General features: G+C 45.4%; 1 protein-coding gene across 4 annotated transcripts in view; it reads right to left on the bottom strand.

Annotated features, from left to right (window-relative positions):
• Positions 1 to 786: 786 nt before the first annotated feature.
• Positions 787 to 15802, bottom strand: part of SNX22 (sorting nexin 22) — a 48722-nt gene continuing 33706 nt past the window's right edge. For 3 of the 4 annotated variants that reach the window (XM_068275646.1, XM_068275643.1, XM_068275647.1), the window contains 4 exons: positions 11831 to 11925; positions 10581 to 10610; positions 9149 to 9216; positions 787 to 1448 (listed from right to left, as the gene is read on the bottom strand). In XM_068275646.1, the coding sequence (XP_068131747.1) occupies positions 1339 to 1448; positions 9149 to 9216; positions 10581 to 10610; positions 11831 to 11925 (303 nt within the window). In that variant the 3' untranslated portion in view covers positions 787 to 1338. The remainder of the gene's footprint in view (positions 1449 to 9148; positions 9217 to 10580; positions 10611 to 11830; positions 11926 to 15802) is intronic. The other variant, XM_068275645.1, reaches the window with a different exon arrangement.

Raw genomic sequence — 15802 nt, 5'->3', positions numbered from 1 at the left:
AGATCTCTCTGATCAGCGAGGGATCTAATTAATGGTCGATGTGGCTATACATCAAGTGATGCATGGCGAGCTTAAAGGGACACTTAAGTCAAACAAAAAAGAGTTTTACTCACCTAGGGCTTCCAATAGCCCCCTGCAGCTGTCCGGTGCCCTCGCCGTCTCCCTCCGATCCTCCTGGCCCCGCCGGCAGCCACTTCCTGTTTCGGTGACAGGAGCTGACAGGCTGGGGAGGCGAATAATTTTTCGCGTTCCCAGACACATTAGCACCCTCTATGCTGCTATATGGTATATGATATATGCTATAGCAGCATAGATGGCACTATTGTGGCCAGGAACATGAAGAATCACTCGCGTCCCCAGCCTGTCAGCTCCTGTCACCGAAACAGGAAGTGGCTGCCGGCGGGGCCAGGAGGATCGGAGGGAGATGGCGAGGGCACCGGACAGCTGCAGCCGGCTATTGGAAGCCCCAGGTGAGTAAAACTCATTTTTTTTTGTTTGACTTAAGTGTCCCTTTAAGTTGACCAGATGAATTCTATGAGCTGCACAAAAGGCCTTAGTTTAAGCTGTCAGGATAATATGAGATGGGGTTTCACTTTCTACACATAGTGGAAATCCACACAAGTTCGTCCCCAGTGCTGTCATCAATTCCCCCACCCACTTATGAGGTCAAAAATACGCAAACCACGGCAGGGCTTGGACACATACATCTAAATACATAATAATCATACATACGAATGTGGTTTTAAAATCGGGTGTAGAGAGCCAAGTAAATATCTGCCCTTATCATTTTATGATGGAAATCATATTTTATTCTACTAGTGAAACAAGAGAACAAGCTGTGCATGTATTCACAGTAATAAATATTTAGCTATAGTCCACAGATTTTGGTCCACCTCTTTTGAAGACACCTCTGTACTGTAACAGCTAAGTCAGTGCTGATTCTGGAGACGGCGCACAAATGATCTCATTCTGGAAAATCTGCACAATGTTGTACAGTTTCTGTATTTCAGATCCTGAAAAATGTTTGCATATATGAAGTGTGAATGCAGAATTGAATTAATTGTATAAATAGAAGCAAACGTTAGTCCTTTGCCAGACGGTACAGGTCTGTTGCACTGCCACAGATCAATGTCCTGCAGTGCAGGTGTTGGTCCCACACAAGAGGATTTGGTCCTCAGTTGGCTCTTGCATAAGGATTGTCACTGTCTCTACTTTATCTCTACAGGTTGATCCATCTGTGCCCTTTCCAGACAGCATAATAAGTTAGATGTATCTGGACTGTAGTAGAAATCACCAAATGAGAAAAAAATAGACCACTGTAACAAATATGGACTTTTGTTACTGCACAAGTGAGTCCACTGGAAGTGCTTGCTTTACTGTGCTTAGCTTCCGATCTTGCTGGTACAGCCCCCGAAGAACTCCCTGTAACACTATGTCCTCAAGCATATCTGTCACAAAGAAAAATATATAAAGTCAATATAAGTGGATTACCTTATGTCCTGTAAACTTTAGATGAAATTTTGAATTTAATAACCACCTATAGCTAATGTTTCTGTGGCAGCATATTTCTGCAGCCAAATGCAGCCCCCCTCAGCTTTCTCTGGCCCCTAAACACAAAATGTATAACTGTACATGTAATGCTGGCATCACCCGTCCACATACTGTAGAAGCCAGCCAGCAGTAATTTGCTGGCTTCCAATACTGAATCAGGTGACACTGCTGTCCAACTTGGATGGTATGCTTCACTTTCTGGTGCACAAAGACATTCTTTGGGCACCACATGACTGAATGGCATCTGCTGGGAATTCTCCAGGCATGATTAGGGGGAATCAATGCCTAGATTCAATGTAATGTTTTTCAACGACATTCTGTATACTCCAGCCCCCCAGCAGTCTGAAGTATGTTGACACGGCCCTTGACCGAAAAAGTTTGGGGACTTCTGCTTTAAATGCTGGTTACATTAGTCATCTGAGATTGAAATGGATGATCCTTTCCACTGTCACAGCTAACAAGAAGGGTGGCAGGGCTAGAGACAATTTTATTAGACTGATAGGACAAAAAATTAATCCAGCTCTGTTACACTGATATGTAAACATAATCTTTCTGATGTTCAGCTGTATGTTACTTGTGCTTTTAATATTCAGTTTAGTTTATGGATTAAGAGTCTGCATCCTATTAAATATATTCTACCATACTATCTTACAGAAAGTTAAGAGTTCAGGCGCCATCTAGGGGTGGTGACAGGTTACAACAACTAAGGCCTCTTCTATGGATAGTTGAACTGTGCTCAGCAAGCAGTCACCAGGCAGCTGTGAGAGTTTGAGAGACATTTCACTGCCTATCAACAGTCCGTGGAAAAGAGGCCTAAGAGGGGAGTGTTTTGGAGGTTTATTAAAACCAAAAAAAAACGGTTGCTAAATTATGAGTGGTATATTTTGACATCTGTAAAACTTGCGTACAATATTTGTATTTAGCATAGCTGAAGGTCTAACTTGCCTCATGTCGTTGCAGCACATACATGTTTGTATGCATTCTTTCAGTGTTAACTGGTCTCATTTTCCAAATATATATTTTACTGCCCATAGTCCTCCAAGGAAGCTCTCCTGTGTGCCTGAGAAATGTGTCAGATGTTAAAGCAGAATATAACCTTGCATTTCAACTTTGCCCTAAAACATTATTTACAGTATATTATATGCAACCAGCTTTTTTTTTTTTTTTTTTTTTTTTTTTACTAGACCAGCATTGGAAAGGTTACACAGGGCTCTAAAGTTCCTGGAGATTTCTGCAGACACATCCGAAGCTGAAATAGATACATTTTGTTTACATAAATGTATCAAGTGTTGAATGTGACTCATCTCTCTGACTGAGAAGGCGCTTGGAGGACAGCCAAAGAGTGTGTAACATTTATCAATAGATACATGTAACTAAATAGAATGTATCTATCTGAACTTCTGCATATCTCTCCACGGAACTTTAAACCTCCTGTGTTTAACCCTTCCAATGCTGGTCTAGTAAAAAAAAATGCTTTTTGCATATAATATGCTGTAAATAATAATTTAGAGCAAAGTTGAAAAGCAGGGTTATATTCCGCTTCAAGTGACCTACATGCTACAATAGAGGACCTGCTTGCAGGAGGCTGCTGGTTTTACTTTTTGCTGCTATTAATCAGTGGATTTGTGTCCCATTAAACTCTGTGACATGCTGTGAATTACATTATATGGAAGAATCATGGCTATAAGGACAGGTAAATAGCAGATTAAATTTAGTTTATTAAACACTAAATATCTAGTTCTGCCTCCCAGATTTTCCCAATTACTAAAGGTGAACAGGCAACTGTGTCATTATATTTCTTAGGTTATTTTCAAAGGAACACTATGGCAAAGAAAGTAAGCAATTAAAATAATCAATGTCTTTATGGGGGATTCTCAGGGTTTTCCTGAACGGCAGTTGTTAAGTCTAACTGCCAAAATGGGGTGCAAGCAAGTCGGGAGGCTGGCATAACACTGTTTTGGCAGTTAGACTTAGCAACTGCCGTCCAGGAAATGCTGTTGAAAACCCTGGGAATCCCCCATGAGGAGATAAAATCTGACAGAACCAATAGGTTTTGGATTAGTTCAACTGCCTACTTTTTACGCTATAGTGGTCCTTTAAAGTAAACCCGAGGTGAGAGTGATATGGAGGCTGCCATATTTATTTCCTTTTAAACAATACTAGTTGCCTGGCACCCCTGCTGATCTATTTGGCTGCAGTAGTGAACTGAATTACACCAGACACAAGCTGCAGCTAATCTTGTCAGTTCTGACAATATTGTCAGAAACCTCTGACCTGCTGTATGCTTGTTCAGGGTCTATGGTTGAAAGAATTAGAGGCAGAGGACCAGCACAGCAGCCAGGCAACGGGTATTGCTTAAAAGGAGATAAATATGGCAGCCTTAATATTATTCTCACCTTGGGTTCCCTTTAAGCCAGCGTTGTAAAAGTTACAGTTGAAAGCAGGACAAATATTTCAGGGGATTGTTATTTTCACATAGGCAGAGGCAACATGCGCTTCCACTTCCTGTGACCAAATTTAGAAGTAGTGGACTTTAAACATATTCCTGGTGACAATATATAACGTCAGGGCTGTGGGCCAGATTATGCAAATGATTACTATTTGTTCGTGGCAGGATGTGTCAGAAAATGATGCCCGTGTGCTGTTGAAAATAGTGAAGGGCAGTGAAAACAAAACCAGTCAATAAAACTGCTGGTGAAGGTGTATAGTCAAAATTGTCCTGATCTTAGGCCTAGTAAATGCTGTAATGTTGGCAAAAGCAGAAAACTCCAGAAAGACAAACCAGGAACCATTCAAAAAAAAAAAAACTGTTACGTTTACAGCACATGACCCCCATTACCTCTTAACCACAGATGAGCAAGTCTGATAAGCAGCTACAGAATGCATCTGGATGAGGGTTTGTTTCAGTAATTATCACACGACACATTACCAGCTTATGAAATTATTTTTTTTTAATGTTGGTAAAATGCTGTATCATTTATGAAATAAGGCATACATGACGATCAGACCATATTTATCAACTCGGCATTCACAAAACTACCGTTTATTTGTAACATTGGTGACTGTTTACAATATTTGAGCAATGTACCTCGTCAGGGCTTATTAGAATCTGTTTCAATGTCTATGCAATCTTATCCCCTATGTGTAGTAAAAAGGACCACCTGCGTTGCCATGTCCTCGCTTCCCCTGATGTCACCAGGGGCGCAGACCCAGACCATACTGGGCCTGCGCAGTACGCTCCTGGTGCCATCAGCGGGAGTGAGGACACGGCAACGCAGGCACAGTGGTTTTCCAACTTTAAAGTCTGAAATTCCAGAAGTGAACCAGAGGCTGGGCCGGAGCATTGGGGAGTGGCTGCACATGCACAGGATGTCTGAGGGGGACCATTAGAAGCCCCGGGTAACTTCAACTCATTTTCCCCTGACCCCCCCCTACAGTGTCCCTTTAAAGGATACCTGAAGTGACATGATGAGATAGACATGTGTATGTACAGTGCCTAGCACACAAATAACTATGTTGCGTTCCTTTTTTTTTTCTTTTTCTGTCTGAAAGAGTTAAATATCAGGTATGTAAGTGGCTGTCTCAGACTGGAAGTGACTACAGTGTGACCCTCACTGATAAGAAATTCCAACTATAAAACACTTTCCTAGCAGAAAATGGCTTCTGAGGGCAAGAAAGCGATAAAAAGGGGAATTTCTTATCAGTGAGGGTCACAGTAGTCACTTCCTGTCTGAGTCAGCCACTGACATACCTGATATTTAACTCCTCCAGGCAGAAAAAGAAAAAAAAAAAAGGAACACAGCATAGTTATTCGTGTGCTAGGCATTGTACATACTGTACACATGTCTATCATTATGTCACATGTCACTTTGGGTATCCTTTAACAATCTAATATTCAACCCACTGACCCTCATGACAAACCATTTTTGTCAATATTGAAAATGATACATTGTACAGTTTTGCCAACAAATGCACAATGCAAGGGTCTAGTGGTATAATGGACTATTTCATTAATCAGAGTACACAGTGGGTGTCAGTTTGTGTTGGTAATACAAGAGCTGTCACCTAATACCTGTGACAACCGGACACCTATAGCCTGCATGGTTTTGTAGCTCATCAAATCCTGCTAGGGGACTGGCTGAGTCCTAGATGTAATCACAGGAATCTCTGTAGCTCATACGTGTCTAGTTTTAAAGGGAACCTAAACTGAGAAGGATATGGATTTTTTTTTCTTTTAACCACTTGCCGACCGCACACTCATACCGTGCGGCGGCAAAGTGGTAGCTGGAGGACCAGCGACGCACATCTGCTTCGCCAGGTCCTCCCTAATTAATCAGGAAAGGCCGCTCGCGCGAGCGGCTGTTTCCTGTTAGATCACGGAGCGGGTCTCCATGAATAGCCTGCGAGCCGCTGATCACGGCTCGCAGACTAAATGTAAACGCAGGAGACGTTTGTCTCCTTTGTTTACATTGAATGGCGCTGCAGCGCCGTAAGGCAGATCGGCGATCCTCGGCCAATCCTCGGCCGAGGATCGCCGCCATGTGACAGAGGACATCCTGTCACATGGATAGCGTCCTGTGCAGCCCCGATCATCAGGGGGGAGAGGAGGGGGGGGAATTTCGACGCGGAGGGGGGCTTTGAGGTGCCCCCCCCCCCCCCCCCGCAACATGCCAGCCGGCAGGAGAGATCAGAACCCCCCCCCCCTGCACATCATCCCCATAGGGAGGGGGGAAAAGGGAGGCAATCTGATCGCTCTGCATGCAATCTGATCTGTGCTGGGGGCTGCAGAGCCCACCCAACACGGATCATAAAAAAACAGCACTGGTCCGTAGCCTCCCTGGCGGTATGGACGAGCTGAGTTCGTCCAGCAAAAGCTTGCAAAAAACGTTAATGATGAGCTGAGCTCGTCCATGCCGACAGGGAGATTTCCTGTTTCTCTGCCCCGCCGGCTGCATTTTTTTTCTCATCAGAGGGATTCCCCAGGATGGCTGGATGCCTGACAGCACGCTGTGGGTAGCGATCTGTGCTACCCACAGCGTGCAGAACAAGCATCCAGCCACCCTAGGGAATCCCTGGGCAGCCAGTGGGGCAGAGAATGTGCGGGGGATCCCCCTTGTATGTGGAGGCTGTGCTGGCGGGGGATCCCCCTCTGTGCGGGCGGGGGGGAACCCCTTTATATGGTGGCTGTTGCGGGCAGGGGATCCCCCTCTGTGCGGGCGGGGGTATCCCCCCTTCTATTGTGGCTGTTGCGGGCGAGGGGATCCTCCTCTGTGCGGGTAGGGGGATCCCCCTTCTATTGTGGCTTTTGCAGGCGGGGGATCCCCCTTCTATTGTGGCTGTTGCGGGCGGCCTATACTCCCCCTTCCTCCCGATGTCCCCCCTCCAGATTTCCTCCCCCCCCCTCTCTAAGCCCATTGAGTAAATAGATTTACTCACCGAGGGCTTTCTCCAGCGACGGCAGCAGCACTTCCTCCTCCATCTCCGAAGTCCCGGTCTCTGTACAGTTACATTACGAGGCTTGGTGACGTCACCAAGTCTCGTAATGTAACTGTACAGAGAACGAGACTTCGGAGATGGAGGAGGAAGTGCTGCTGCCGTCGCTGGAGAAAGCCCTCGGTGAGTAAATCTATTTACTCAATGGGCTTAGAGAGGGGGGGGGGGGAGGAGATCGGGAGGGGGGACATCGGGAGGGAGGGGGAGGAGGGGGATAGGCCGCCCGCAACAGCCACAATAGAAGGGGGATCCCCCCGCCCGCAAAAGCCACAATAGAAGGGGGATCCCCCCCACCCGCACAGGGGGGGATCCCCCCGCCCGCAACAGCCACAATAGAAGGGGGATCCCCCCGCCCGCAACAGCCACAATAGAAGGGGGATCCCCCCACCCGCACAGAGGGGGATACCCTGCCCGCAACAGCCACAATAGAAGGGGGATCCCCCGCCCGCACAGAGGGGGATCCCCTGGCCGCAACAGCCACCATATAAAGGGGTTCCCCCCGCCCGCACAGAGGGGGATTCCCCGCCACATACAAGGGGGATCCCCCGCACATTCTCTGCCCCGCTGGCTGCCCAGGGATTTCCTAGGGTGGCTGGATGCTTGTTCTGCACGCTGTGGGTAGCACAGATCGCTACCCACAGCGTGCTTTGGGGGGGGGGGGGGGGGGGGAGTGGATCGGGAGGGGGACATCTGGCTACCTATAAATCTGGCTAAACATCTGGCTCACTACATACCTGGCTAAACATCTGGCTCACTATATACCTGGCTAAACATCTGGCTCGCTATATACCTGGCTAAACATCTGGCTCACTATATACCTGGCTAAACATCTGGCTCGCTATATACCTGGCTAAACACCTGGCTCACTATATACCTGGCTATCTATACTTGGCTAACTATACCTGGCTGCACATCTGGCTAACTATACCTGGCTGCACATCTTCTACCTATACATCTGGGTCTTATACTCACCATTGGCATGCTGATCCCTCGTTGCGTACCTCTGATAGCTTCCCCAGTGTCTTCTTCCATGTCCCTTGGCGGATTTTGCTTCTTCCTCAGCGATCACATGTCCCCCGTTGATCGGCGTTGATGACACCAAGGTCACACAGCGTCATCAACATCTTGCAGAAAACACTTTTTTTTTTTTTTAAATTGAATTCAATACAATAATCTGTATTAAATTTAATATTAAAAAAAAATTGGTTGCAAAAAAAAATGGTTGCAAATTATTGGAAATTAATTGAAACACTTTTTGCACGGAAATCCTGGGGAAACTGAACGCCAGAGTGGTTAAGGGGGGGGGGAGGGGAGGTAAAGGCTGAGTCTTCAAGTGGTTAAGGGTCCGTTTCCACTATAGCGTTGCGGAATCGCCGGCGAATCACCGCAGGCAAATCGCATGCGGGTGCGATTTCGCATGCGTTTTTTGCCGCGATTTCGCATAGGTAAGGCTGTATGCGAATTTAACCATGTCACTGCCTGTGTAAATTAATATTAATACCTATGCGAAATCGCGGCAAAAAACGCATGGGGAAAACGCATGCAATTTCCCTATTAAATACATTGCGTGCGATTCGCCTGCATTCCACACGCAGGCGAATTCTGAGGGCCCTACCCTGCAGATTTTTTCTGCACAGAAAAACGTGCGGGGAAACGCACAAGTGGAAACAGTCCCATCCACTTGTACTGACTGTGCGAATCCGCATGCGGATTCGCGATAGTGGAAACGGGCCCTAAAAGAATACCAGTTGCCTGACTCTCCTGCTGATCCTGTGTCTCTAATACTTTTAGCCACAGCCCCTCAACAAGCATGCAGATCAGGTGCTCTGACTGAAGTCAGACTGGATTAGCTGCATGCTTGTTTCAGGTGTGTGATTCAGCCACTACTGCAGCCAAAGAGATAAGCAGGACTGCCAAGCAACTGGTCTTGCTTAAAAGGAAACATCCATATCCCTCTGTTTAGGTTCCCTTAAAAGGGATGAATGTGGCAATTTTAAGTGGAAAACGCCAGATCTGGATGTCAGCCAGCATAACGCCTACACAAAATATTCACAGCTTTATTTGGACCGCAGTGAAAGGTGTAGCTGCATAGCAAAACACTTACTTGTGTCTGGAGGTAAAATGTAGAGGTCCTTGTAGAATCCTACCACTGCTTTATGTGCCAGATGAGAACTGCATGAGAAAATAACATGACTATAGTACATCCCCATAGACAGATCAGCATAGAAGAAAATGTATACAATAGATTTATTTACAGGTTTTTTTAAGGTATTTGTTTTTGAACAAAATCTGTACTTTTTTCTTATTTTTTTGTATTGTATCTTTTTATTTTTTCTGGTAACTAGGAAAAATAGAAACCGTTTTTAGCATCTATCCTTTCACATGTGAAAATATGAAAGTAACCACTAGGTGGTGCAACAGTTATACACAGAATACATCTCAACCATGAGTGCAGCTGTTCTAAGGAGATCTGCTGCAATTATGTATCTCAATAGCTACATCTCCCAATGGGTCATTATACAGAGGCAATAATTGTAGCTGCCACCTTAGGGAGTCCACACACACCTTACAACCTGACTTTGCCCAATCATACCTACAACTTACCCAGCATTTCATGCAATAGCATAAGTGTAAATGGCATTTGTATTACATTAGTTATTAGCAATAACTCTTTATGGTACTTTATATCCCCTGGGATCAGGTGAAATAAAATTAGGCCAAATTTGTGGATGCTCAAGTCTGATGTGAGGTAGATCTAAGTACACCGATTCCTGCACTCCCAACGCAATCACGTCCCCGTCGCTGCTAAACGCAGCTGTCCAATGTCTCTGGTCTGAGGCCAGGGCTGCACAGCCCGAAAGGCATAAATAGGCGTAATATATAAATTTGTTTATTCATATATATATTGTGAGCTCCATCAAGCTGAACATGTATTTTTCAGTGTACTCTTACAGCGCTGTGGAAGATGTCAGAACTATATAAATGCTTAATAATAATAAACTGCATGATATTATTGTTGATTAATAGAGTGCCCACAGCATTATACATAGTAAAAAACAAACATAAGTACATAATAATACAGCCTTCCTTGATAAAGAGTACACTGGTTTGGCGGTTATCTCAGGCGGATGTGCTATAAATTTCTCATATCGCTTTAAAAATAAAATGGCACAGAGCAGATACGAGAGTGGACTTGGTTATTCAGTAAATGGGGGGAACTGGCAAAAGGTCGGAATAATCTGTGAAGCCTGTTTTGTACAGAATGTTACTGTGCTGCACAGGAAGACTTCAATTACAAAGCAGTAGAACTTTATGAAACCGGAGAGTCGGTAGCCACATAAGAGTAAACAAAGATGCCTGTGAAAAGAAACAAAGATATGCATAATATGAAACAATGTTCCATTCTGACTGCTTCACAAATGGAAAACCACGTCCTACGCCCATTACATGTAGGAAATGTTAACAGAGAAAGGACCTCAACCTGAAAAACTGGTCAGCCATTCATTAATGAGTACAAGACACTGGATGAGCCATACCTGTTCTCTGTAGCGAACTCTGTCAGTGATCTGAGGGAAAGAAGATGCACCTATTAACTGGTGGTCTGAGGAGTGTCTGTGCTTGTTTATAAGGTGAATGCATATTTTAGGCCGATGTCACAAGGTCACCTTTGAGAGCGGTATACTGGGGGCGTTTTACCTAAATGAGGCAAAAACAGCGCTGGAAAGTTAGGCGCTGCCATAGGCCGTAATGTGAATTATAGCTATCGTGGCACTCAGTCAGTAATTTGGGCACCGTCAAAAGGTGGATCCCAAGTCATAATAAAAACAGTAATTTGGCTGCAACAATAGGTGGAAACATGAATTATATATTACTTCAGTGTCAATGGCAGCCTGAAGGGGGAATAGTAATTACCGCCGGGACTTTAGTAGGCGCAGGGTGAGGCGTTTTTGGCTTTACTCTGTGCCTAAATTTCCCAGAGCCTGAATTACATGTATGCAACTTTAGCTGCCTCATAACACTGCCTCCACTGGCTGCTCTTGTGATCCACGGCCAACTGTAACCCCATATACTGTACATGTGCTCAGCCAACATCATCTAACACTCACATCCACAAGGTGCGTTGCTGCACAGTTAGTCTGATGCTATTAACTACTGGTAGTTACCAAAATATAGTAAGAGTTTAGATATTTCCCTAGAGCTATTAATATTCAAATCAGAGAGGAAGATTATGTCACTGCACTGTCTGCACTCTGACATAGTTTAGCTGGTGAGCTGTAGGGAGAACTGCGCAGGGTAGGAGACTAGTAACCATTAGTAAGTAAATAACTCCCCTTTCACAATGGAATAGCCCTGACTCTCAGCGAACAAATGCAACTTTGAAGATATACATTTTTATTTGATTAAGGAAAAATATTAGAGAGAAACACTAAAAAATGCCTTCATATGAATGTATGAATTGTTACATAATATATCCACGAAAAATATGAATTTAGGCATTTTTATTAGTTGTTGTTAGGGCTATACTGTAGGTGTGCTAGGGAATGCATGCTTGTCCCTCAAGTGGAGACAGGAATGATGGGCTGTCTGGACCTAATGCATTATGGACTTGCTTCTGGACATGGCTGGAAATGATGACTTGTAATTAGTATATACAATCATTTGCACTGATAGAGAGCATGAAGAGAAAGAGCAGATCCTACAGAAAGCAGGATGTGGGTCCTGGCTAGTAATACCATGTAAAGCTGTTGTTTTACAAGTACATACAGCTTTCATAGAATATACTCACTGTAAACTGCAGTTCTTTTTGCTTTGTGGAAAATGCTTTAACTTCAGAAAATCTAGTAACTCTTTTGGAACCTCTTTGTTGAACCAAAGCACCCCCTGTGTAAAAGAAAACAAAATATAAATCTGCTGTTTGACAGAGCTCAATGGGTTTAATGAAGAAACACTGCAGTAAGCTGCAGTACCTGTGTACATAATACAATTGAAGGGGTGACATAGCGCTTTTTCCAGTGTGCTGCCACCACTAGTGGGGGCAATGGAGCACTTTGGTATAAACCTAAAGGGGCGACAATGGCTTACATTCAAAAGTGCCACAAGCTCATTTGGGTGTGGGGTGTGGGATTTACTGAAAAAAAAAATATCCAGTTTAAAGGGCACAGGAAATAACAGGTAGTAGAATATCCATACATTTACCAGCATTCTACTACTTAATTCCTATAAGTGAAATACAGTATTGGTAATATTTGCCAAAATTTCACTGTAACCTAACCTTTCCCCACCCTCATACAGAACCCCCCAGTGATGCCTAACCTTAACCCTCCTGCTGGTGGTGCCTAACCTTAAAGGAGTCATCAGGCAATCTCACAAATTTGAAACACGCATACCTGCGTGTAACTAACCTTTTTTGTGGTCGGTTCGCGCCCTCCATATCCCGCGCAAATGTCTCATTTACCTTCGGTAAGCCCCAGTCGGGGACCCGACCTCGAGGTCGGGCTCCCCAGTGACCCGGAACTACTGTGGCAACGCAGGCGCTATATGCTGCTGAACGCTGGCGCAGTGACTTGAAAAGCGTGCAGCCGTACGTTCTCTTACGGCTGCACATGCGTACTGTAACTGTCGGAGGAGGGTTTGAGCTTGCTACGTCACTCGCAAGCCAAACCCTCCGTTTCTGCCACCGCCCGTCAGGCCCGCCCAATCCTCCTCCCAGCCCACTCCGACAGCCGCCGCCTTGCCTCTATGCGCGCTCCCTGCACAGACCATCCGTGCATGAGAGGCGCAGGCAAGCGGAGGCTGGCTGAGAGTTTTGTCGGAGCAAATTAGATTAATTATTGGGCTGGGAGGAGTGGGCGGGCCTGACGGGCGGTGGCAGAAGCGGAGGGTTTGGCTTGCGAGTGATGTAGCAAGCTCAAACCCTCCTCCTGGGCTCTACTAGGCGTGCGCAGCCCTACCGAACTGTACGGCTGCACGCAATACTAAGTAACTTCCCCCTGCGTTCCAAGGACAGGAACAGGAAAGTTTAACATTACTCTTAGCCATCTACTTCCGGGGCACGAAATACAAACGGCCCGAATTGCGGTGCTGGTGATGCCCGGAGGTGGAAAAAAAACATGCGACCCAAATGAGATTTGCCTACTGAACAGCGACAGGTAGGCCATTTAAACTGAAAAAAACTTTGCCTGATAACTCCTTTAAAGGGAACCTGTACTGAGTAAAATTATTGAAAATAAACACATGATGTAGCTGCAAATGAATATTACATACTTACCTCGCCGTCAGTTCCTCTCAGAAGCTCACCATTTTCTTCTTACAGTGATCCCTTCCAGTTCTGACAATATTTTGTCAGAACTGAAATATACCAGTTGCTGACAGTTATATATCAGCAGCTGTCAGTTACAACTTAATGCGCAAGGTAATGTCCATGTTTTCCTATGGCGCAAGTGGGTGATATTAGAGTTTAACAGTGTGCTGACCAGGAAGCGGTTATGGGGAAATGGCCATTTTCAAAATGGAGGATGGAGAATTCCATTGATCACAGGGGACAAACAGGACGCAAGAGAGGAGAAAGAGATTGATGAGTAGACTACACAGGAGGTAAGTATGACCTATGCATGTTTATTTTGACTTTTAATTTTCAGTTCAGGTTCTCTTTAATCTCCTAACCCCCCCGTGGGTGCCTAACCTTTAACTGTTGCCACCCAACCTTATCCCCACCGGCTAACCTTACCACTGAATAGCAGGCCCATTAAGTGAGCACCCAAATGTGTTTGTACTATGGTGCTGGGTGTACACTGGAGGGAGGAGGGGGCTATTTTTTTCTTTTGTCATTTGATTAGTAAATCATGAGCAACTAAAACAGGTCCATGAGTAATCTCTGCACTGCTTTTTTCTGATGTTTAAATTCTAAAAGTGTATTTCCCAGCTCTGAAAAACTAATAAAAGTATTGAAGCTGTGAGCATTGTCAGCCCCCGTCAGCCTTCACATTGCTCTGTATCTAATGGCAGCAGGCAGGTTTGGCTGTGACACGATGATATAGAAAATATTATTTGTTACGTTAGATAAGATGTTCCTGTTCCACCCAAACCGTTAAGCGGTTATGTGTGTCCTCCCTTCTCTATAATGTCCCTGCATTCCCTCCTGGAACATGCAGGCGTCCTATACTGGCAGAAGCGTGACAAAGTAAGGCTTCCCAACATCACAGCGAGATCGCACCTTCCGATGAGGTGTTCAGAGAGTGTTTGTTCTTCTGCAATGGATGGAAAGTAAATCCCCCATTTTCAGTTCCCTGTTGATACTAACCTCTTCCACAAACTGCTGGGACAGAATCTCATGAAATGTGTGGTGAGAGCTGAGAATCCTCACACCTCCTCCTCTGCAGGCTGCACTGACTTGTAATATTCCTCTGCTGCTCTTATTCCTGGCTGCTGTATCACACACTGCATATCCTTGCCATATCCACACAAGAACATGTAAAATTAGGCTTATCCATTTAACTGCCTAGCTATTCTGTTCCTTTTCTGGAGACGTGCCAAGCTGTGAGCCACAGGTGCTTTAGCCTGTAATGTAGCAAAATATAAGAATTCCTCTGCAGGAGTAATGTGAGCTGCTGTGAGTTACTATGTACCACCCTGGTGTAACATCTTGCACTTCCTCATTAGTCAGGAGGCTAGACAGCATCACTCAAACGGTTTACAGAGAATGGCCAGTGTATGTAGTATATAACCTGTTTACAATGTCACACCTGTGACTCACTAGGAAGCCAAGCTCTAACCCCTTACACAGCCTATGCAGTAAGGTTTCCCATCAATGATACAGTGTTGATTGTACAATCTTACCAAATCTGTGTAGTAGAAGGCTAAACTGAGCGAATACGCTTTGAACAGAAACATTAGGTAGTCCCTCATATTACATAGAAGTGGTAAGATTGTACAATCAAGATTGGGCATCTGAGATAAAAGAAAGTAAGACAAGCATTTCAGTGGTGTAGCTAGAGTTCATGGGGCCCCATAGCAATGGGGCCCTCAGATGTAGGCACTCTTAAGCAATGTGACCTGTCCCTACTCTATGGATATAAGGTAATTGGGCAAATTGCATTTCCATGCAATCAACACTGCACAAGAGCACATAGTCCATGGGCACTGAGACAAAGTTTGAGGATGGTGGGACACAAGAAATTTAATGGGGAATACATTATTAACCTGGGCCCTATAGCAACTGATATGGCTGCTATAGCCATTGCTACGCCCCTGAAGCATTTATACTTGAATGTAATGTAGACTTTTTGCCACCTGGGGCAAACTTGTGAGGATGATGCCCCCACCGATAGGTAGTATAACTGCCCTCAGTATAATTAGCATTGAGGGGGTAGCAGCCAGGAAAGGGGGCAGCGGGCACAGCAGTGGGGATACTTGCGCAAGTACAGTGGGCGGCATTGCAGGAAGTGACGAGCGGTGGTACACAGCACTGGAACCCAAAAGGAGAAGGTTACTTCCCTGCCTGCTGCCTGACACATGCTGCGCTCATAGCTGGAGGACGAAAGCGGACCGGGGGGACTCAGGTGAGGGAGGGTTGTCCGACCCCCCTCCCCACCGCTGTGCGCACTGTCCCCCTTCCTGGCTGCTACACCCTGCAGCTCGACGGGTTCTCTCCCCCCCCCCCCACTTCTGCCGCCTGAGGAACCTGCCTCACCACGCCACATGGGCGGCCCGCGGCTGCTTACCAGCCAATGACAACCCACGTTATAAGGCTGTAAACATA

The sequence above is a fragment of the Hyperolius riggenbachi genome, chromosome 3, assembly GCF_040937935.1.
Source record: "Hyperolius riggenbachi isolate aHypRig1 chromosome 3, aHypRig1.pri, whole genome shotgun sequence".
NCBI lineage: Eukaryota > Metazoa > Chordata > Amphibia > Anura > Hyperoliidae > Hyperolius > Hyperolius riggenbachi.
The sequence above is the reverse complement of the archived record's forward strand: the minus strand, read 5'-3'. Positions and strand labels throughout refer to the sequence as shown.